The 21,586-nt window shown below is 42.2% G+C and overlaps 1 protein-coding gene across 1 annotated transcript; it reads right to left on the bottom strand.

Moving 5' to 3' along the window:
- Positions 1–221: 221 nt before the first annotated feature.
- LOC131663617 (focal adhesion kinase 1) lies at positions 222–19,992 on the bottom strand. The gene is made up of 21 exons (XM_058934105.1): positions 19,941–19,992; positions 18,596–19,226; positions 13,074–13,210; positions 12,507–12,682; positions 12,300–12,431; positions 12,075–12,224; positions 11,816–12,004; positions 11,659–11,739; positions 11,364–11,586; positions 10,973–11,008; positions 10,761–10,892; positions 10,450–10,632; positions 6,820–7,227; positions 6,463–6,667; positions 6,295–6,374; positions 5,031–6,217; positions 3,769–3,909; positions 3,538–3,693; positions 3,115–3,446; positions 2,531–2,822; positions 222–2,458 (listed from the first exon to the last, which is right to left on the bottom strand). Exons 2-21 carry the CDS (start codon positions 18,886–18,888, stop codon positions 2,150–2,152), a joined length of 4,842 nt encoding a protein of 1,613 aa, XP_058790088.1. The 5' UTR covers positions 18,889–19,226; positions 19,941–19,992; the 3' UTR covers positions 222–2,149.
- Positions 19,993–21,586: the final 1,594 nt, after the last annotated feature.

Genomic DNA, 21,586 nt, shown 5'->3' with positions numbered 1-21,586 from the left:
AAGGTTTTACAATTTAGAACTAAAGATTATTGAAAATTGGATAATAATTAAAATTCAGTGGTCCTCAAGTATTGAAATTTTCACAGTGGTCCTCCCGAAATACACGAACACACACGTGCGCGCGCACACACATATACATACATACAAAGGTAAAGAGAGATAATTAGTAATAAATAGAGAGTATATTTAAAATCAGAAATGTAATTTATTATTGATCGATGCATAATATAATTAATAATTGTTACAATAATACATCATTACATTTACACAAATTTACAAATACCTTTAAACGAGATGACAATAATTTAAATTTTATTAATTCATATTGGTTTAAGCAATTGTTTCATTATAAATGTTATATAATTTAATTTCCTTTTTTAGTGCTTCAAAATGATTGTAAATGTTACAATACATCTATAGAAGTTATGTTCCTATGTATTAATCAATAGTATTTTGGTTCATTAATAGTGTTGTACTTCGAGTAACTTTTTTAACACAGCTATCTGTTTAAATATGTGCTGAATTAATTATGAGTTGGAGTGTCAAGCGCCCATTAATATTTACTTTTTTTAAAGGAATATATAGCTGTCTCTCATTTTTGACAAAAAATATTGCTTTACGCGAACTTTACGGATAAAGCATTTTATGATTCTAATATATGAGCTAAAGTTATATAATTTGTCCGAGGGCGGGGGATGAAAACTTATAAAATGCGTGTCTTTATAGGAACTGACACCTACCACCGAGAAGGATCATCGCGTCTATTATTTATTTGTTTTTTGCAGCATTCCATACTTTATATAAAACATCCCATATAAACGTCACAAGCCTGTTACAAATTGCTAATTAATTGCTTAAGTAGAAAGAACATTCAGTCGCACTCTTTACACCATCGTATATAATATGTTTTTGCACAGCGCATATTTGTAATATTTATTTCTTTTATAGTATGTTTAAATCATATTTATGTGTACCTAGAAATACACAAATAGGAGCTAAACTATTTACGAACGAACTCAATTTTTTTCAAAAACAATCCGGTCTACGTATCATCGATTATATACTATTTCAAAAACTAAATTTCGACCGTGGCATCTCTGATGCGAAAACTTTCTTTTCTCCTTTTATACAATATCATTTCGTTCATGTATCAATATTCAACTGACTACCAATGACTTTAAGGTGACTTATTTGTGCAAGATAATTAATGTTATTGCAGTGCTCTCTTTTTTATGAGAAAGTTATTTTATTTATTTAAACGTTTGAAAGCCATCTGGCAGGACGACGAATAGTGGATCACTTACGGATTCGAATGATTATTAATGTTTCATTTTAGGCATGATTTAATAAGTATTGATGGAAAATAAAAAATCAACATCGTTCCTATGCAGAAGAAATTGAATTAGATTAACATAAACAAATGCAAGTGTCACCTAGTAATTGAAGTCGCTTTACATAACTTATCAACAAATATATCGCAACGATAATTCTATAGCTTTGGAGTTGCGATTGTGACGTAATATTCTTGACTTAACTTATTATATATATTCATCGTTTTAACTATTTCTACTAAATACTGTCCTATGTATAAGTACGATTTTTTTCCATTTATAGAAATAAAACTCAAAAAGAAATATTTGAAAAAAAATTGCGAATAATGTCCAACAAGCTGTTGCGAAAAGATTGCATAACATTTCCTCTTTGAAGATATTGCGACAGGTAACTTTTTGCCTGTTACGAAATATTTACATCGCTTTTTAATAAATGATACGAAATGCAGTACGATTATAAACTTAAATAACATAAATAATTATTAACAACGTATATTTTAAAAATATAGATACAATGAACTACGTTTTCAAAACAAGTGACATTTTAGAATTTGTAATATATACGTCTCGTAACAGAAAGAATTGCTTGATAACAAAATTCATCTTATGATGCCATTTTAAGTAATTTTTTGCCAACAATATCTCAGTTACAGTTTCGAAAGCTAAACAACTTCTAAAAAATTTCAAATGTATCTACAATATTTTGTATTTATCTTAAAAACATAAAAAAAGTACCGATCAAAAGTTTTACACCGTTTTCAATGTTGTCCAAAAAGTTCAACAATCGTTTAACTTGATATATAATTATCGCCTTATTGTTAGCTATTATTCGGTTGAATTTCTTTTCCAATGTTATTTTTGAATATCGAGTTTTGGCCGATATCAGATGACAAAGAAGTTTGATGTTGCTGATGAATAATCGGCGTCTTTGTTTGAATTATACTACAAGTAACCGGAACGACCGGTGGAAGATTTATAGAGTTGCCAGTACCATAAGACAACGACGGCCGTTTACGTTCTAAGCTGCTCGTAGTCATTTGCCGCCTTGTGGTTGAATTCCTTTCAAGACTGTTAACCATGTGGTGCCGTCGTTCCAAACTTGACATGCCATTTCCATCTATCTGGCCCTAAAATGAAAATATCATTTAGTAATAAAATCAGAATTAAAAAATTTACAAGCACAACGTTGAAAAACTTACTTGAGATCCTCTATCAACAGACTGCCCCATCCTATGTAAAAGGTCTCCACTTTGGCTTTGTCTAAAACCAGGAGTATGTCTGTCAGTGGACTGACTTCTCCTGAGCAATGTTTCACCAGACTGGCTTGAGCGCAAACAGCATTCTTGACCAGAATTTCTTGAATTCAACATTTCGTTATGTTTTTGACAAATCTGACTATCGACATAAGGAAAACGAATTCTAACGGAATCTATAACATCCAACAGATTCTTGGCGTCCATCGCAAGAATATGTGCTGCCGATAGCATACCCCTGGAAAAATTATTGTTCAATCACTAATGGTCTCAAGGATATTTTACAATAAACCTGCCGACATATTATATATACCTATTTCTACCGAATAGCGGTCAAATGACCACTTTTGAAATAAACAATTATAGTCTTTTCCAGTTGATTGTAATTAATACAGAATTTAGCACAAACAATAAACACAAAATAATTATCGTATAAAAATTAAAAAACATTTATTTTTCGGGCTTTAGGAGCGGCCATTTGATCGCTCTGGTAGATTTAGTGTTAAATATATTCTTAAAGGGAAACTCACTTGCGATACTCAGCGTCCAAAGTTGTAGCACTATAACTCTGCGCAAGTTTCATGGCGGTTATTAGTTCAGCCATGTCCTTGCTCAGTACTTTGTGAGCCATCTCGACTTCTCGATGAGCTGTGGCAGGCAAAATTTCGACGAGCGAATCGACTGAAGACAAAAGTGCTCGCAACTCGATACCAACATTTCTGACGAGATCCAAGTATTGATCGGCTCGACTTTGCTGAACTCCTTGCGACAGTGCCATCACAGCTCGAACGACACTTGTCGTGCAGTCGTAGACTTTGTCATTGGTTCTATCTAAATCTGCCGTTGGAGTTGGTTCCATTTTCTAAAAAGAAGTTAGTAATTATTACAATTTAAAAAGTATTACGTTTATTAGGGTCAAAAATAGAATAAAATAAAAATTTATGCCCTTTTACCTTCACGACTATAATTTTATCACCACTTTTATTAGAACCCAAAGAATCGGTATTTTTACTTTGCTGTCGAAGTTCGTGAATCGGTGACTCCGTGACTGATCGTGGAACTGGTGGACTTGCACTTTCGTCACCACTCGTTGCAATCGAAAGCCGTTTCTAATAAAAATAGAATACAGGAACATAAGTTAATGATTATTTTATTTGATAGTATTTATTTAACGAAAACTTTACCTCTTCTCTTGCAAGCCATCGACTGTCTTCTTCAGATTGGCGTTGCTGTTCGAGCAATCTTTTTTCCAAGAGCTTCTGTTCATCCTCGATTCGTGGATTAAATTCGCATGTGCTTTCTATCATTTGAGATTTAGCATTCCTCTGCGGAAGAAATTAAAACCAGATTTTTAATTGATTTTTATAAATTTTACACATACCTAAATATAAAAAAAGACATTCAAACTGTACAAAAATCGATTCATGTGAATATCATTTAATATTTACATATTCGAAAACCAATAGGACACACACACACGCGCGCGCGCACACACACGTACGCACATATATATATAAAAACCAAAGATGGAATAAATTAAAAAATTCCAGGTTTAGTAATTCTTGTGTACATGCAAGTATATAAACATGAAATGCACAAAACTTTCTTATAATTGTGCCATTCACAGTTAATCTGCATGCTAGTGCTGTTCAGAATTTGCAATGTTAATTTTAATGTAACAAACGAGATCCCAAAAATTTGTTAATTATAAAATGATTATTATATACACGCAATAACATAAGAGTTTGAATGTTAGTAGTAGGTAAAATTAATTGTTCACGTTAAAATATTTGAAAAAAATGTATTCGATGAATTTTAAAAAGTTACTTTCAAGACAATAATTTTTTCTGTGGTAAGATGATATCGTGAAAAACTTTGTAAAAATTAAGTTTGAAAAATCATGCTCATGTACGTAATACTTATTGACGAATGTTAAATCTGGGTATTAATCAGAAACTTTAATGATATTTAACGATGAACTTAAAATTATTTGTCTTATTTAACGGCTAAGGTTTCTATCTAAATTTGTCTAAAATTCTAATAGTATGTAGGACAAATCTGTGTTTTTGGGATAAATGTAGTAGATTAACGGCGTAAACGAATATCGCGTCACTCATAAACAAACGCAGAAAAATAAATGAAAATTAAAACCAAGATAATCGAAAACGAAAAAAATCAGGGGAAACACGGAAGAAGGATCACCACAACAAAATTTGCTGATCTGCTCGTAAAATCTGCAAATTCACAGCAGAATTCATAATAATCTGTACACACTCAGGCCATAGTAATTCATCTGAGTAAACAAAAATAAAAAAATAAGACGACCACGTGAGCTGTTCCTCATCCAAATATAAAAATCAAAAGTAACCAGGTATTTTCTATTGTGTATCTACGAAGTTTTAGCATTCCCAGTGCCATTCCAAGAGACAGTTGTTCCTCTGCAAACCTGTTCGAGTTCGTCGCTAATGAATTCTTGACTATGAGACATGGCCGCAGCACCGTTGCTTTCCAACTCAGCGCACTGTGCCGTGACAGCTGTAGCAGTCGCATGGAAGACTTTGCCAACTTGTGGCATAACACCTGGCCTAATTTGTGCAGCGTAATGAGTCTGAACAACTGGGTGATGAGCATAGCTCTGCTGCTGTTGCTGCTGCTGTTGCATCCTTTGCGCTTGCACCACCGAAGTAGGCGTTGCATGAACAGTGTAGATTGGGGCTGCTGGAGCAGAGTTCTGTCGTTGATAGCCTTGTGAGACGTTCGAGTAAATCTGCTGATGGTAATTCTGCGGGTACATCACTTGTGGCTGCTGAGCCACGTAGGATGGCCGAAACTTCATAACTGGCCCGTATAAGTTTTCCTGGTTGATAGACGTGGACGAAGATGACATTACTGGATAGATACTGTTCGCTGGCTGCGGCTTCTGAACTGAGCTACTCGCCTGAGATGTTTGATTAATATCTGTTGGCAAGCTTGAAGGGCCATGATCCGACAAACAAGCTTCGGCAAAATTGCCAGCCAAAGATGGGCTTTGGCTTAGGTTGCCGACGATAACGGAGCTCTGACTGAAGCCCGCGACAGGGCCATAAATTTCGACAGCCGAAGCGCACGAAGTCTGGGGAAATTTTTGCACGGGAGAATAGAGGTCACCGATGACTTTTGAGCCGGGATACAGGCTCTGTTGTTGTTGCTTGCGAACAACGTTAGGCGATTGGTTTTGACATTCCGACACACTAAGATTCGATAGAAATGAAGAGATCGTGTCGGACGACTCAATGGAGTCGAGATTCGACTCGGATAATGTCGAGTCAGATTGTAGAGACGGTTGTGTCTCGGAGGTGGGTATTAGAGACTCGGCAAACGGGAGATCGGATACGATCGCGGTTGTCAGAGTTTTATCCTCGTCCTGGAATTGCACGGCTAAAGAGTTGAAAGGGGTCGCGGGTGTTGTATACACCGAGGGACATACCCCTCTTGCTTGGCTCTCCTTCATCAGCTGTGCTAACACCTCGGGATTCTGGGCGACGATGTACGTTGACACGGGTGCCGAAAGCTCCGATTGATCTGACGCCGAGTTGGAACCTTGCCGACTTAGGACTCCAGGTTTTGCTACTGGTTGCACCTCGTCTCCTCCGACTAAAATTTTAAGATAAGATCGTTGTAAATCATCATTTCACGCGAATCGCGAAGGCTTATTTGAATTGCTTGTTTACCCCAAGACATAGCTTGCACTCTTCGATTTTCTCTGCGGGCGCTTTCTTGTTGTTGATGCCTTTCTTCAATGAGAATTTCACTGAGAAAAGAGACGAGTTTAGTTATGAAGCTGAAATGCGTATTTAATGCAAACATCAGTGGTCAAAGACAACTACAAAATGCCTTACTGTAAATTTTCTCGAATGTCTTTGAATGTTGGTCTTTTACTTGGCTCGTAGCTCCAGCACTGAGACATCAAAGAGTACAAGCGAGGTGGGCAATTATTTGGTAAAGCTAATCTCTCTCCGTTCTCCAGTTTTCCGATGACTTCGTTATTTTTGACTCCTTGAAATGGCTTAACGCCAAACATCAAAATTTCCCACATACATACACCTGCAGAGGAAAAATTATCTCAATGAATATTTTAAAAATATTATTTTTATTAACGGTAGTTCGTGTTAACTAAAAGAATTAAAATATATTATTAGATTCATTGTGTGCAGATTATTTAAAACTGTTTCTTTCGGTTTCAACCAAAAACTCACCAAACATCCAAACATCAGACGAGGTGGTAAATCTGCGGAAATTGATACTCTCCGGGGCCATCCATTTGATAGGAAGTTTACACTTGCTGGCAGTGTAGTAACTTTGATCCTCGACCCACCGGCTCAAACCAAAATCAGCTAGCTTGACACAGTTATGCGCTGAGACAAGGACATTGCGAGCTGCGATGTCGCGATGTACGAACTTTTTACTCTCGAGGTATGACAAAGCGGTGCTCAATTGAAAGGTGTAGAGCAGTAGAGTGGCGAGATCAAGTTTGTTTTTATTTGACTGCAGGTAGGCACGCATCTCGCCAAGCTTTGCAAGCTCCATCACCAACCAGATTGGTGCCTCCGAGCACACGCCGATAAGACGAATTATGTGTGGGTGCTCGAATTGCTGCATTATGTCTGAAAATTAATAAACGAAATTTATAACGACAGTTGGTGTGTCGTTTTAGTTAAATAAATGTTCGACTCGCACGATCAGTGCCTTTTTTCTCTCGATACGAGCGACTGAAAGACAGTTGATGGCAGGTAGTCTGTGACAGTGTAATTTTTAAAGGGAGAGAGAGAGAGAGAGAGAGAGAGAGAGAGAGAGAGACGTGGAACAGAAATCATGCTAATAGAAACATTTAGCAGTCTTTTCAAGGCGAGCCGCTGCAAATAATTTCACGAACATTCGTAACGTGAGTGTTGCAGAGTATGCATCATCAGTTCTTCGACTGTTGAATCATCAACATCATGACCAAGTTTTACGTTAGTTATTTCAGAAACCGTAAGGTATGGTAATTAAATTATTTGTGCGTGCAGTATTTTATGAATCTTAATTGAAGATAATTACGCATCGAAGTTTTATAAATTTATTATTGAGTACACAGCAACGAATGTGACTCGATACAATGAGTACTTCAAGCAGTAAATTAGAGGTTGCTATCAATATATCAGACGTGTTGAACTTGATTCCTCAATACCGTGGAGGAACAGGAGAAGTGGACTTTATGTACTTTCGTGAGGCTTGCAGGAACGCACTTGCGGTATTAGGTCCAAAGAACGAACGATTGTTATTGATCTTTTTGAAAACTAGATTATCGGACGACGCTTACATGAGATTTGCACTGCGATTGCCAACGTACGACAAGCTGTCGCAATTTTTATGCGATGCCAAGCGCATATACGCGCCGAAGTGCGACGAGCCGTCGTTCTGGAACGCGAGAATGTTCGCGATGCGTCAGAAGTCCGAAGCTACGCCGAAATACGCCGCCAAGTTTCAAGAGCTGCTGTCGTGCGCGACGATTGCCGCGAGACACGAAGAAATGCTACAAGCCTTTCTGGCTATTCAAGGAAACAAAGGCAGGCAAAAGAACATCGAGGCGGCGCAGAAAGTGCAAAAGCAAGATAGTGCTAAGAGTGATGGTCCGAGGAGACGGTTGAATTTAGACGAAGCGATGGAACTGATCAATGCGATAGAGTCGTACGAGAATCAACATCCGAAGATGGAAACTCCGGTGAGTCCGCAGCCGAGGATTCGGGCCGAGAAGACGTTGTCGATTAAAGGTGCCGATTACCCACAATTGGAATATCCGAAAGTGCCCCCGAGCACGGGTGCTTATAAAAAATACTATAAAGACTTGAAGTACGAACATGAAAAGAATGACGATGACTTGAAGTACGAACTTAAACCAAAAACTATTGTTGGAAAGAACAGTTAAATTTTTATATGTAGTGTCATAATCAATAAATTATACATTCGTAAGTACCATAACAGCGATTTTTCATGTAAACTACTCTAAAGTACAGTAATGTTATTCACATAGAATTTGAAATATTTTCTAATAAAAAGTTTATTTTTTATTTTATTGTTAATTGTTTATTTCGATTGATTAAAAACACATTGAGAAAATTTTGAAGAATATACTATTAAGAAACTACAATTGCACGCATAAGTTAGTTCCCATCCTACACTAAAATTACTCAAAATTCAAAGTACGCATAAGTATAGAAAGTTTTCTAGCTCTGTCTATAATGAACGTAGAAAAACTCGCGGGGCTCATTGTAAAAAAGAAAGCAATATCTTTCATATGCCGTTGATTTTTTAATTGAAAATTGCGTTTTTTACATTAAAAAAACTGAACCATTTTTTAAAATTGTTTACCCCTCATAAAAAATACCTTCTAACTTTAGAACGAGTAAGTTAATTTTTTTTTAATCAGGTGGAATAGATGCACATTTGTCTCCTCTTTAAAACGAGCGCGGCAGGATCCATTTTTATCGAGCCAATAAAATGTTACGTTCATTTTTGTTGAAAAAATCATTTCTTTCTTAAAGATTGATTATCTTTGAACATATGCACTGTGGAAAAAACCCCAAAGAGTAAAAATGTTTGCTTTTGCATGTATAATAAGTATTTATATAAAACAATTAACTTTTGAAAAAAAAAATTTCAATATGCTCTTATATATCAAAAATAATAATAAGAATTTGCTTGGATATAAATTTCTTGGAGAAAATATTTTAAATGTAATTAAATAGTGACGTTCTTTCCATTAGTAACTTGACTATTTTAATTAAAAAAAGTTTGTAGAAAAAAATCTGATGAAAAATGAAAAAAAAATCCACCTAATTTAAAAAAAATGGATTTACTCGTTCAAAAGTTAGAAGATGTTTTTTACGAGGGGTAAAAAATGAAAAAAAAAATAGTTTAGTTTTTTAATGTAAAAATGCGAATTTCAATTTTAAAAAAACCAATGGAATATGAAAGTCATTGCTTCATTCTTTAAAATTAACCCCGCGAGTTTTTCTATGTCCATTAAAGATGAAACTAGAAAACTTTGAATTTTAGGTTATTTTAGTATAGAGTGGGAACTGAATTATACACGCAAGTGTATACATCAAAATCAAAATTTGTGAATGTTTCTACTAAAGATACAAGTCGAAAGAAATCACTCGCACTGTTTACATCTTCGTTTTACTCGCAATCCTAGCTTCTTTGCGTCATTACGTTATCAAGTAAAATTGCACAAGTCTTTCTTTCTTTCTTTCTTTTCTCGGTGTGGATCTCATAGCGCGGTATTTGATTGAATCGTATTTAAATTTTATGTAATACGTTAGATTTTTCTATTTTTATCAAGCGAAATATCACGTAGATTAGGTATCGTAGCTAATGAAAATAGCAATCGTAATAATAATGTTAATTACCAACAAAGATAAAAATATCAAAATTAGTAAGCATGCTGTAAAATTATAGTATATTGAATGTATTGTTTTCACGTCCAAATTCGTAAATATTTGTACACCACGCATTACCATGGATTTTTTTAGGAAGAACAAATCAGCAATTAATGAGGCAATCAGTAAAGGATACTCATAGTAAAAGATACATTAGAATTGATGCTATCTTATTCACGGAATACCATACGTAAGTTTGTTCGTTTGAAACATGCTTGTAAAAAAACACTGTTTCTTACAAGCTTAGAAAATAAATTGACACTTTAACTATTTTTAAAACTGAAGTTAAAAGGCCTAATTTATTCAAAGCTTTCGTCATATTTATTCAAATATAGAAACATTAGGATATTTAGAAAGCATTTGTGTCCGTAATAATGAGTGTTTAAGTATTTTCTCTATGCTTACATGCTTCCTCGAGAAACTTTTCAGAAGTAGCCAAGTCAGCATCCACTTTACAAGTTTTCACAGCTACTGGAATAACTTGACCATCTCGTCCTTTATAAGAACCTTTGTGAACGTTTCCGAATTGTCCTTCGCCAATTATTTCTCCTAGTTCCACTTGATTTCTAACGATTTCATAATCTCGGGCTAAAAATTTATAAATATGCTTTTGAGATATTTTAAATTTCATATATGATTTTATTTGAGCACTTAGTGATGCATACTAGTAATAAAGATATTAAAACTTGAAAATTTGTGAATGAATTACAACTTACTTGCAGGCGTAGAATAATCCCCTTCTTCATCAACAATTTCAGCATAATCTTCAGACAAAATTGTTCCAGTTTTTCCAGGATTCTTTTCAGGACTTTCTGTATTTTTCTGCTTATATTTAGGTGGATGAGCATCTGCAAAGTAACAGTGAAAATATTAATTTTTAAATTTATGCAAACTGTATAGGTATTTTATAATTCTAAACAATACAAACCTTTGCAAGGACAGGGAAAGTTTTTCCAAGATGCAGCTTGAAGCGTAAAGAGAGTTTTTAGTAATACATTTTGGAAATGTTATTTCAAGACGCAGATTATATACCGTTTCATACTAATACGTATAAGTTTCAAATTGTACGAAACAGCAGTGAAATGAACTAATTTTTGAAAGGAAAATGTTGATTAAAGACAACTTCTAAGACAATTAAATGAGTAGACAGATATATACAAATACTAGTAATAGAGTAAAGTAGGTAATTAGAACTGTTATCAACGGAATGTAAAATTTAGTATGCCATTCGAGATTTTACTCCATAGCTTGAGATTGTTAACGAGATGAGTCGACTACATTTAAAAGTAAAAATTTATCGCGAAAGAAAGCAAACTCACCTTTTCTATTCCACAGCGAAGTAGAGCTGTTGGTCATCAATCTGCAATAACCATCAATCAAATCCGCAAGACTTTCGGCTTGATCGAGGCTTGAGCAAGTAATACTGAGAGTTTCGGTTGCTCCAGCGACCCTGAGCTTAATGCAAGCTTTCGCGTGCTCTTTGCAGTCAGATACGAGAGTCTGAATTGCCTGAATTTGCGTGAACTCGGCCATTCTCGTAGGCTGCCCATTGAAATGTTTATATTAGAAAAGCGAATCGAATGGAATGACGCCACGCAAGTCACGTTAACTCACCACTGTGCCACCGCGATGGGCCATGTGTGATATTCCAAGATCTGGACCAATGACTAGTTCTACAGGAATAGACCAGCTCGTCTGCAAAGAAGTATTCTCGATCATGTAACTTTTGCTCTGTGATTTCACGCCATAGATATTGTTTGAAAATACTCACTCCTAACGCGCAAATAAATCTTTCTTGATCGAACCTGTAGTGCGATCGCAGGAGATCGAAAAACTTGAACATACATTCAATTTCCGACAGGGCAGCGACTTTTTTGAAGTGTTGCTGGATCAGTTTACGCAGCGCTTTTGGTTTCATGCTATTCAAGACCGACCTAGGTAAGAATTTGTGCAAGCCGACCTGCAATTTTCAAACCACCAATTATTTCGCCGAGGCAAAGTGAGAGCACACCGCCAAGCAAATAACTTACTTCTCTTTCTAAATATTCCAAATTACTTTTCTTATCCAAAGCTATTTGAGGCATATCTTTAAAAAAGTATCTTATTTCTAGGCAGCACAGTTGAACAGCAACGTCTTGATCCAAGCCCACGTGATTCGCAGTCAGATAGTCGTTTCTTACCTGACGAGAAAAGCACAGATATTACAATCGATTTACGAAGCAATCAGATACAAAGAATTCATCTTGCTAACTCACTTGATCGTAGTAATAGTAAAATGTGACTTTGTCCTTTTCGTGCAGGTCGTTCAGATTTTGCGGCAAATATCGAACCCTCAATTCGTACCTCCATTCGCTGTGCGGATGTTTTTTCTCATACTTCTCTTGAACCTGAGTAACGAGGACAATCTTGTCAATTGCCGATTAAATTTGTACTTAAATTATTTTTCAATCTTTCCAACGTACCTGATACATCGTCGTGTCCTGATGTAACCAGTAGCTCTCGCCGGAGCCAGGATGATGCAGCCTCATGGCGTAAAGGTTTCTGTAGTGCCTCGTCCCAGCCGCCAGTCTGCTGGTGACCAATGATATGATGCCTTTCACGTCGATCGCATCACCGAATTTAACTACGTTGAATCCACCTATAGAAAACGACGTTGCTCTCGTTAATTCGATCGTTGTCTAGCACAAAGTTACGCCGTGATTGTCGTTTTTTATGATTCCGATTTGGTTACGAAATTGCGTACAACGACAGACTTTAGTCGCTTCGGAATTTGCTATATAAAACTCAATGATAGTGACGACATTGTGAGACAACTGAAATTTCACATTCTCGTTGTTTGAAACGCAAAATCGTATTTTCATCGCGTTCCAAAGCCAGCCTCAACGAAACAACGCTCACAGTCCGGATAAAAATGGTGAAAAGCGGAGTGAATTAAGCGCAGGTTTAAAGCAAGTCCCACTCAACGTTGCTGTAGTTTCGATTCTTACGAAATAATATAAAAGCTGATGCGCGGGGCACGTTGCGCTTACCATTAGGGAGATGAACCTTAAGGGTGGCTTTGTCCATGGGGGTGGGCGATCCATGGGGTGGTGTGTTTCTGCCTCCTTGTACCCCGCCGAGACCACCGTCGCCGCTGCCATCGCCGCCAGCGCTCATACCCTCATGGCTGCACATAAACACACAGAACATCTGCCTTTACTACGATTTATTGATTTTTATTTAATTGACATTTTATTTCAAATAAATTAGTTTCATTTGTGCGTGTATGGTGCATAAGATGAACGAATGTTTTATATAGATCAAATTGTCACTGCTGGCGTCATTTCAGCATATTAAAGGTTTTACTTTTTAAATTTCCAATGAATGTTGGAGAGTATAAAACAATCGGCTAGTTAAACTTTCAATGCCGTTAATTCAAACGAAAAACAAAATGTGGATTAAGATTACGTCAAGCGCTAATAAGAGCCGCTGCTATAAATATCATCTGATTTGCATTTGGAGAAGTGTCACTCGAATCACGTATTATTAAAAGCCGACTCGACACCAATCGACACACGCTAACGTTCTCGCTAACGCCAGTGGCGCGCGTTTGCAAGAATCGGCTTCGACAAGTACAAAAAAAAAACACACACCATTACGCAACGGTAAACGCAGTGACAACAAGAAAAAAACGTACTACAGAGTGCTCAAAATTATGGGACAATGCATTTCCTGTGCTCGTCGTTGCGCATCGGGAGATGTATATAATATAACGCAATAAAAGAACCGTATCGTTTCGCTGCGTCCGCGACAGTTGCCAGCCGGTCGACCACTGAAGGACACGACAAAGCGCGCGCGCGCACACACACATACGGATACATGACGTCAAAGAGAGAGAGAGAGAGAGAGAGAGAGAGAGAGAGAGCGCAGCCGATGATCTAATGAAAAAAGAAGTCCCGAGAGTGTGTGGCGACGGCGCCGCCACATGCAGCTCGAAATCTTCTTATGTGTGCTTCGCTTTCAAATCGCTTTAGCGAGTGCGATGCCAATTGCCTTCGCTCGAGCTTGTGCATTCAATTGCCGCTCGCGAGTTTTCAATCACGACGCTATCGACGAGTCCGTCTCTTCTTTTTCTCTCTGTGCGACAGGCGAGTTTTAGGAGCGCGCGCGCGCTTCTTCTTCAATTTGGACGAGTGTGCCGTCGCACAGCGCGAGAAAAACATAATGGAGAACGGCGCGTGCGGAGAGGGAGGAGAAAAAGAGGCAAGATCACAATGACCCTAATCAGGCGCTTCGTGGAACTTTTGCACTCGCGCATCGTGCCATTATCTTTTTAATTCTTGCGGGCGGAATTGTGGCTGAGAGCGGAGAGAAAGGAGTCGGCGCGATATCGCATTATCGAAATAATACGTCGATCCCTTTCTCTCCCGAATGCGTATATTTGGCGCGGCGCGAATATCGACGCATGCGTTTCGAGTGCTTTATCGGGAATGCTGGGGAAAACCGAATACCCGTCGAAGGTTAAACAACAAATTATACCAATAAATAAATTGCAGTAAACGAAGAGCCATTTCAATAGTCAACGCTCGGTGACGAACGCCCGACACTCTGTTTTAGTACATCTCGCTTAACGATCGGGATCGCATCTCAAAAATTACTTGGCATTAAAATCAATCGAAATTGGATATTCCGATCAATAACACTGCAATGTAGATTGCACACTCGGTAAAAGTAACGCAGACGATCGCGAAAGCGAGAAAGAATTTGCCGTAAGAGGGCATTTTGCGCGAAAGCTCTGCTTGCTACGACAACGTAAGCGTTTCTAGCCGTAACGCGCCACACGTAGGTACACACGCGCAGACAGCATTCGCAACTCATTAGCGGCAAGAGCTGAACAGAAAGAGAGAGGAGACTGCACCTGCGCTCGCGCGCAATTATGCAGCGCTGTTATATTTATGTAGGAGGCGCAATTACCGCGTGCTCGCGGATACGCGAGAAGGGCAGCGATCTCTCGTCGCGGCGCGGCTCGGCCAATGGAGACGAGCGGCGTTTCGATCGACTAGCCGGTGGTCGTGAAAAATTCGGGAAGAGAGGCACGAGCGGGAGACCGGTGGGTGCGTTGCACTTGGCGGAGCGAGGAGGAACGAGAGGTAAAGGGGGATAACAGGAGCAAAGCTCATCTGGGCGCATTTGCATTCATGAAATTGCAATGCAGCTTGCCCTTGTGCGTCGTCGGGCCGATGCACCGCGCGCGCGGCTTGCCAGCCAGCGTGACGCACACCCCGATATGCCGCACCAATATAGCTATACAGCTATGCGCTTTCGCCAGCTTTATATGCTACGGGTGCGTGCGCGCGATCGTGCAACGCGGCTAGATTCTTCTTCTTTTTTTTCCACTTCTTGTCACCGTTTGCGTGAAAGACGCTGTGTTTATTCCAATATGTTACTATTATTCTCCCTGCCTTTGTAGAGGATGTGCGGGTGCGCGTTCTTCTATACTCGCAGCAATGAATGTGTTGCGCCAGTACACGAGTGGACGCGAAGACGTATAAATGTTTTTAATGGGAAGATTATTTTTTGAGTTGCGATTTACGTGTTTTCATTTTTATTTTTACCCCGCTTCACATCAATAATTTGTTCAGTTCTTTTAGAAAAAGTAATTTTCTCCGTATACTCTTAGTCGAATTAAAATTTTCTGGGTGACTATACACTTCAACGTCATAGAAGCTATTTTCTTCCAAATAAAATATTCCGAGTGAACGCAAAGTAAGTTTCCGCGTAGGAAGATGCTTTATCCCAACAGGCGGCAACCTCGATATACAAATAAAAATATATCCCAATATTAATCCGATATCATTCGCGCGCCAGCAGAGTTGGACGCACCCAGAAAAAGAAGCTAAGATTTGCCGTTGTTTTCTGGGTCGTCAACATCTCAGGTGCATCCATTGTCGGAGCAGAAGCGAGGAGAAAACACGACGCGGGAGACAGAATCCATACGCGCGTGCAATTCACACGCGCGCGCGATTCCGCTCGTTCGACCCGTTGAACATCGTTGTGCAAGTCGCGCGTCCTTCGCGCGTGCAAGCGGCTCGAGCGCGGACGCAGAGGCGCGTGGTCCCGAGCGGCAAGAGCGTGCCCGTTAAGTTGGCACGGGAAGGCAGCGCACCAGAGATCGCGAGGAGCTTCCTCTCCGCGGGTTCGCGCCAGCGACGCGCGATCGTTAGCCTCTTCGAAGACGCGATCGCGCAAATTAACATTCCTCCCGGGGATACTTTGTCGATGCGGGCTCTCGACAATTAGAGCGAACGGCGATTCGCAATCGAGCGCGATATCTGCTGTCCGGCGCGTGGAGCACAGCCATTGTGTAGCTCTGACACCTACTAGCCGATTTATCGCTGCTTGCGCGATAGCTATTCCGTTGAAAAAGAAAGAGAAGGAAAATACACGAACGGCCGAACGCAAAGAATAGAGAAATCCTACATTGGCAATTGATGTATGGCGCTTTGTTTCCGCGTTATTCGATTGGGCGCGCGCGGACTGCGGCGCTCGAACTTTGCGCGCGAGTGTTGAACTCGTTTGTAACTAGCGCGTATCAATTGGCCGTGAATTCGCCGGGGCTTGATTGCGCGCGGGTAGCGATTATCTTGTCTCGCGATTAGGAGCGCGCGCCCGATCGGAATGAATAACCGTGAAAAATCGAGCGACCGGACGCGGCTGGATCGTTGCACCGGAGTATCGGTCGGCCGCTTGATAACGCGATTGCCCTTTTTTCATTTTCTTTGTCGCGGGCTCGCAGCAGACCAGCTATTTGCGTACGCCTATTGCGACTGGCGGTTTTCTCACGGAAACGGACGTTGCGGTCCACGATCAATCGCAAACTGCGGCTCGAGATCGCACGGGGGACCAGCGGAAAGAACGGCGCCCGGCAAAAGTGAGTTATCAAATGGTCTCGTTTCGTCTCGAGCGCATGTGTGCCCGCGACGTCAGCGGACTTCACGGCGATCGATCCCCCTCCCCCGACACTCGATCCCCGTCGCGTCGAGCTCGCCTGCGCTCTCGTGAAAGACGAAGTCGCCGTGTTGTATATGCAGGGAAGGTAATAGTGGCAGCGTGTCTATTTGTCGTCACGCGCCCGTTGTTCCAGAGACGCCCTTTCCGCGTTCGAGAAAAACCGATCGAATTCGATGATTTCTTTCGTTAATTGCACCTCGTATATACACGTTTTCTTTCCCGTTCGCGTAATGCTCCGTTACGTTTGTTGCTCGTCGTGCGCATAATTTTTTTTTTTTCGGCAATCGCGCGCGATTGCACACTCACCGTCGCGGATGATCGTGATTACGATCGTAAATTTTTTCTTAATTATCCTTGAACAGATAGACAAGCACCACTGGACTAGTTCGACGTGTAACACGACAGTTTATTGCTCGAGCAGTAAAAAGCTTAATTAATTGAGTAAGCGGCGTTTCGTTTTGTAAATCGTACATTCCAGGCGACGACGTAACGCACGATCACACCCTCGCACTATTCGTAAAAAAAAACCAAAAAAAACGCGATTTCGAAATTTTTTGCCGGCTATCAGCGAAACTATACTTGCAATAATATCCCTTTCCTCATTCTACCGCATTCCGAGAGCTGGCTATAACTCTCCTAAGAAAGTTGCTCGCGTACAGATCGACGAAGTATTAGACAGCGGCGAACCATCTAAATCACCGACTTTTTATCCTTCTCTTTCTCTCCGAAACGTAGAGAGATAAGAAATATCCCATTACTCTCGGCGGGGAAAAAAATCCAGCAGAGGAAAACACAGAGGTGCGAGATAAGAAACCTCTCGAATTTTCGTTTAATTAGTGGAGCGCAGGCGCGGGGAAAGCCATTAGCCAATACTCGCGCGAGGAATCTCGGGGCAATTAGTCGTGCGAACAATCGCAGGAGCAGCGTCTCGTCGCGCGCCGTCGGCGAGCCGACACCTGTGCGACCCACGCGGCGCGCTCTTCGAAAGAAGCCTTTCACCCGTGAGCCAACTTCGCTCTGCGACTCGTTTAAGGCTAATCGGCCAACGACGCGGGCACCGGATTCGTTCGCTCGCTGGCAATTGCTGATCGATCGATGGCTTATCTTCGCGAGGATGTCGGGGATTCGAGCTTGCCGTTGGTGATACCGAATTACGATTGATCTAGCGGAGGCTCCCGTCGTTTGCCGTGTGCTTAGTAATAGAGCTGACAGCGTTGAGGGCCTCGCAAGCAAAAGTCGTTGGTGATATATCAGACGGCACAACGGATCGAAATTAACAGCGGGCAAATTTAACGAACGAGCGGCAATGGGAGAATTTCGCAAACCCGACCAACGACAATGCGAATCATCGGTCCGCTTTATAATACGAATGGCCGTGAAAGCTCTCGGTCATCGTTGCTATACGTACAAGCTTTTCAGCAGAGAGACGAAGCACACTCGATTCGTTCGAGCCAAAGGATCGCGCGCAAATAAATCAAACACCGCCACACATACAACATTGATCGTCGCATAAATCAGTGGCCTTTGTCGTGAGCCAGCAATTCGCATTCGTGAGTTATACCTGCGCTGTGGTTGCCGTTGCTGCTGCTGCTGCTGCTGGCGCGAGACACGATGGAACTTCCAAGTGCCGAGGGTGTGGGAGCTGTAATAATCGTCACTGTTGCCGAGCGAGCAGAGCAGGCCGCGGCTGGTTCGCGCGGCCCACGATGGGCCAAGTAGTGCCTTGCTCCGCGCCACCGCGACGAGATTGCTGGCGGCGTGGTTGCCGCCCGCATTGTCGCCGCGACGATTTCGGCTCGACGGCGACGACGGCGCCTTCGGCCACGAGCTCTTTCGCTCGACCAGCTCCAGCATTCTCCCTGCCTCGCTTCTTCCGACTTCGTCTCGTGGCCCGCTTCTACGGGATTACGCTTGATGGAGACACGGACGCGGCGCTCTCTTTTCGCCGCGGTCTACGGGACGCGCCGGCAGTCGTGATCGGCTCATAGCACTCGATTCGGAAACACCACGATCGATCTTCACAATGTCCCACTTGCATAAACGTCTTTACTGTATCACTGTCTGCGTTTGAAAAACTCAGTCCGTGGATATCTCGTATTTCCATCGAAGTTCAGCAATCCGTCGTCATCCCAACCCCGCAGTCGTACTATTATTTTCGGTAATCGCGCAGCGACAAATTGAACGTCTCTAATCTAAAATTGAAATCGGAAAGTAAGCAGATGCCTTTGAAGAGAATAACGCTGCGCGCTTCGTTTCTCCGAGTCAGAGGCAGAAAGAGAGACTTAATTGAGCGCGAAAGGTAAACGCAGCACGCCGCTCGAGTTCACATTGGTCTCTCGGGCCGTGAGCGGACGCGGCAGTAAGTAAAGAACGGCGATTTGCATGCAAGCGACGGCAGCTTGCAGAGAGAGAGAGAGAGAGATTTTGGCGTCGACGCGTCGAGCCGTACATACGTACTCGAGCGTTGATATCAAAAACCGATATCATTTCATTTCTCTTTCTTTTTCTCGGCCGAACAACGTCCAGAGGAGGCATCAGCACTGGAACGTAAAGTGAAAAACAGCTAAGAATTCGCGCGCAACTGTAGGCGGTGTCGCGCGTCCGCCTCGTTAGTCGTTAGCGCGGCGCGAGCTACTAAGTAAATCGCGAGGGTGCAGCGGTTTTCGGACAGCCACTCGTTAAAATAGAAGTGCACGTGCAGCGCAGCCTGAGCACGTTGCTCATTGTCTACCGTGCTCCGTCTCTCCGTTACACCCGCTCGCGCGTCATCTTTTTGAGGAAAAACGCGCGACTGAATTTTATATATAAAACGCGCGCACGGCCGCGACAAGCGGTAACACGCGGTACGGAAACAAACAACAAGGACACCTATCGCCGAAGTGGCACTGTCTCGAGACTATACGTACTCGCCCGGCGCGCAAAATCGGCGCGAGAAAAGGGGTTTCGACGCGCTCGCCGCCAGCCAGTGTACTGATCGCGCCGCGCCAGCTGCTGACTCGCTTTGCCCTGCTAGCCGGCACGGACAACCTGCCATTCTCTCTCTCTCTCTCTCGCGCGCGCGCGCGCGCGCACGCCGCCACAGCCGCCGCCGCTGCAGTCGTTTTCGTTGTGCGCGCAGCGCGCCTTCTTGTCTCCCGCGATTGCGCGCCGCGAGACACACCGCGCGGTTATACCTACGCGGCTGAGATTTCAGATACGCTTCCGCACGTGCTTCGATCCTCCTTCCGGCGGTCAAGATGTTGCGTCGGCTGCACCGGCGTTTATTGATTTTTGCCGTTGTATTTTTAGAGCGTGGCGCCGCCGCGCCGGAGCTTGCCTTTCGGGCAAGTCTTCCTTTCGCCGACCTCGAGCCCTCAGCCCCGCCAAGTTTCGCGAGATCGACCCGCGAAAATTCGACAAACGCCACGAATTCCGTTACACGCGCGCGCGTCACAATGAACTCGCACGAGCCGTCGCGATCGCAGTAGCTCGCGCTCGCTGCGGAAAACCGCAGGGTCGTTCAGACGAGAGCCTCTCTGCCTTGCAAATTGAGACGTGGCAAAAGGCAGCGTGTGGAAATTGGGACTTACACAACGACCTGACGCTTTGCTGATAATGACATCAGAGCTGTGCACCGTGCAGCCACAAGTGTATAACCCAATACAAGCGATGCCGCGTTTTGTTCTCTCTTCTCGAAGAAGAAAAAAAACTCGACCATTACATCCGCCTCTTCCTCTCGCTCTCGAGCAGGTATTCTATACAACTGATAACTAATGCACATTGGGTTGCGTACTAGTTTGCAATTGTAGCTTCGTTCTATTTCTGGATTGGTGCGTCCTTTACGCGCAAATAAATGAACGCGTGCAAGGCATCAAAGAATCTGTCGGCGCGCGAAGACCCTAATGACCCACTGATTGTTTGCTCGCGAAGCAAACTCGCGGGCACGTTTGTTCTGACGTTCAACCGAAAGAAAAGCACCAACTCGCAATTTTCGCGAGAGATAAAGGTATAGGCTTAATCATCGTCGCGCGCAGCGGCAGCAGCTTCTCGCGTGGCTTTCGACAGTCCCTGCATGCCGAGAACAAGGATGTTGTTGCCACTGCTGCGCGTAATAATACTCGTGGCGGGCGCGAGCGATTCGCTGCAAATTTGGGTGTCGAAGGTCGATCCTATCGGCGATCAGTCGCTTAAGGTACAAGCGCTCGTGGTTGATAACGAGGAAGTTGCCGTTGGTTGCAAGGTCAACAACGCAACCCGCAACGATGACCTCCGCTATTCGTAAGATATAGCCACGCTTCTCGTGCCCTTTTCTGCACTTTTTCACGGCCGCGCGATAACCTGTTTTGGTTTTCTTTATTTATCTCGGCGCAACCTTGCGACGATCGAGAGATCAACGACAGCTTTGCAATTAACGCTTTCATTGATTGCGCGCGCAGGACCAAAAGACATGCGATGTGTGGCGGTTCGATACTGACGAGCCTTTACATTTTGACTTACGCTTCCTGCATCCACGAGGCTACGCACGTCAGGTGGGTCGGCGCCAGACGATTCGTTACGATTTCAATTTCCGGCG

Source organism: Phymastichus coffea, unplaced genomic scaffold (assembly GCF_024137745.1).
Source record: "Phymastichus coffea isolate CEN01 unplaced genomic scaffold, Cenicafe_Pcof_1.1 PCOF00036, whole genome shotgun sequence".
Taxonomy (NCBI): domain Eukaryota; kingdom Metazoa; phylum Arthropoda; class Insecta; order Hymenoptera; family Eulophidae; genus Phymastichus; species Phymastichus coffea.
This window is presented reverse-complemented; position numbering and strand designations above follow the sequence as displayed.

Excerpts from the sequence above, each read along its gene's own strand:
- LOC131663617 (XM_058934105.1), bottom strand. The coding sequence starts at position 18,888 with ATGCTGGAGCTGGTCGAGCGAAAGAGCTCGTGGCCGAAGGCGCCGTCG. Across the intron at positions 6,375-6,462 it reads GACATTCGAGAAAATTTACA|TGAAATTCTCATTGAAGAAA; the intron begins GTAAGGCATTTT and ends CTCTTTTCTCAG. Across the intron at positions 2,459-2,530 it reads CTGTTGATAGAGGATCTCAA|GGCCAGATAGATGGAAATGG; the intron begins GTAAGTTTTTCA and ends TTTTCATTTTAG.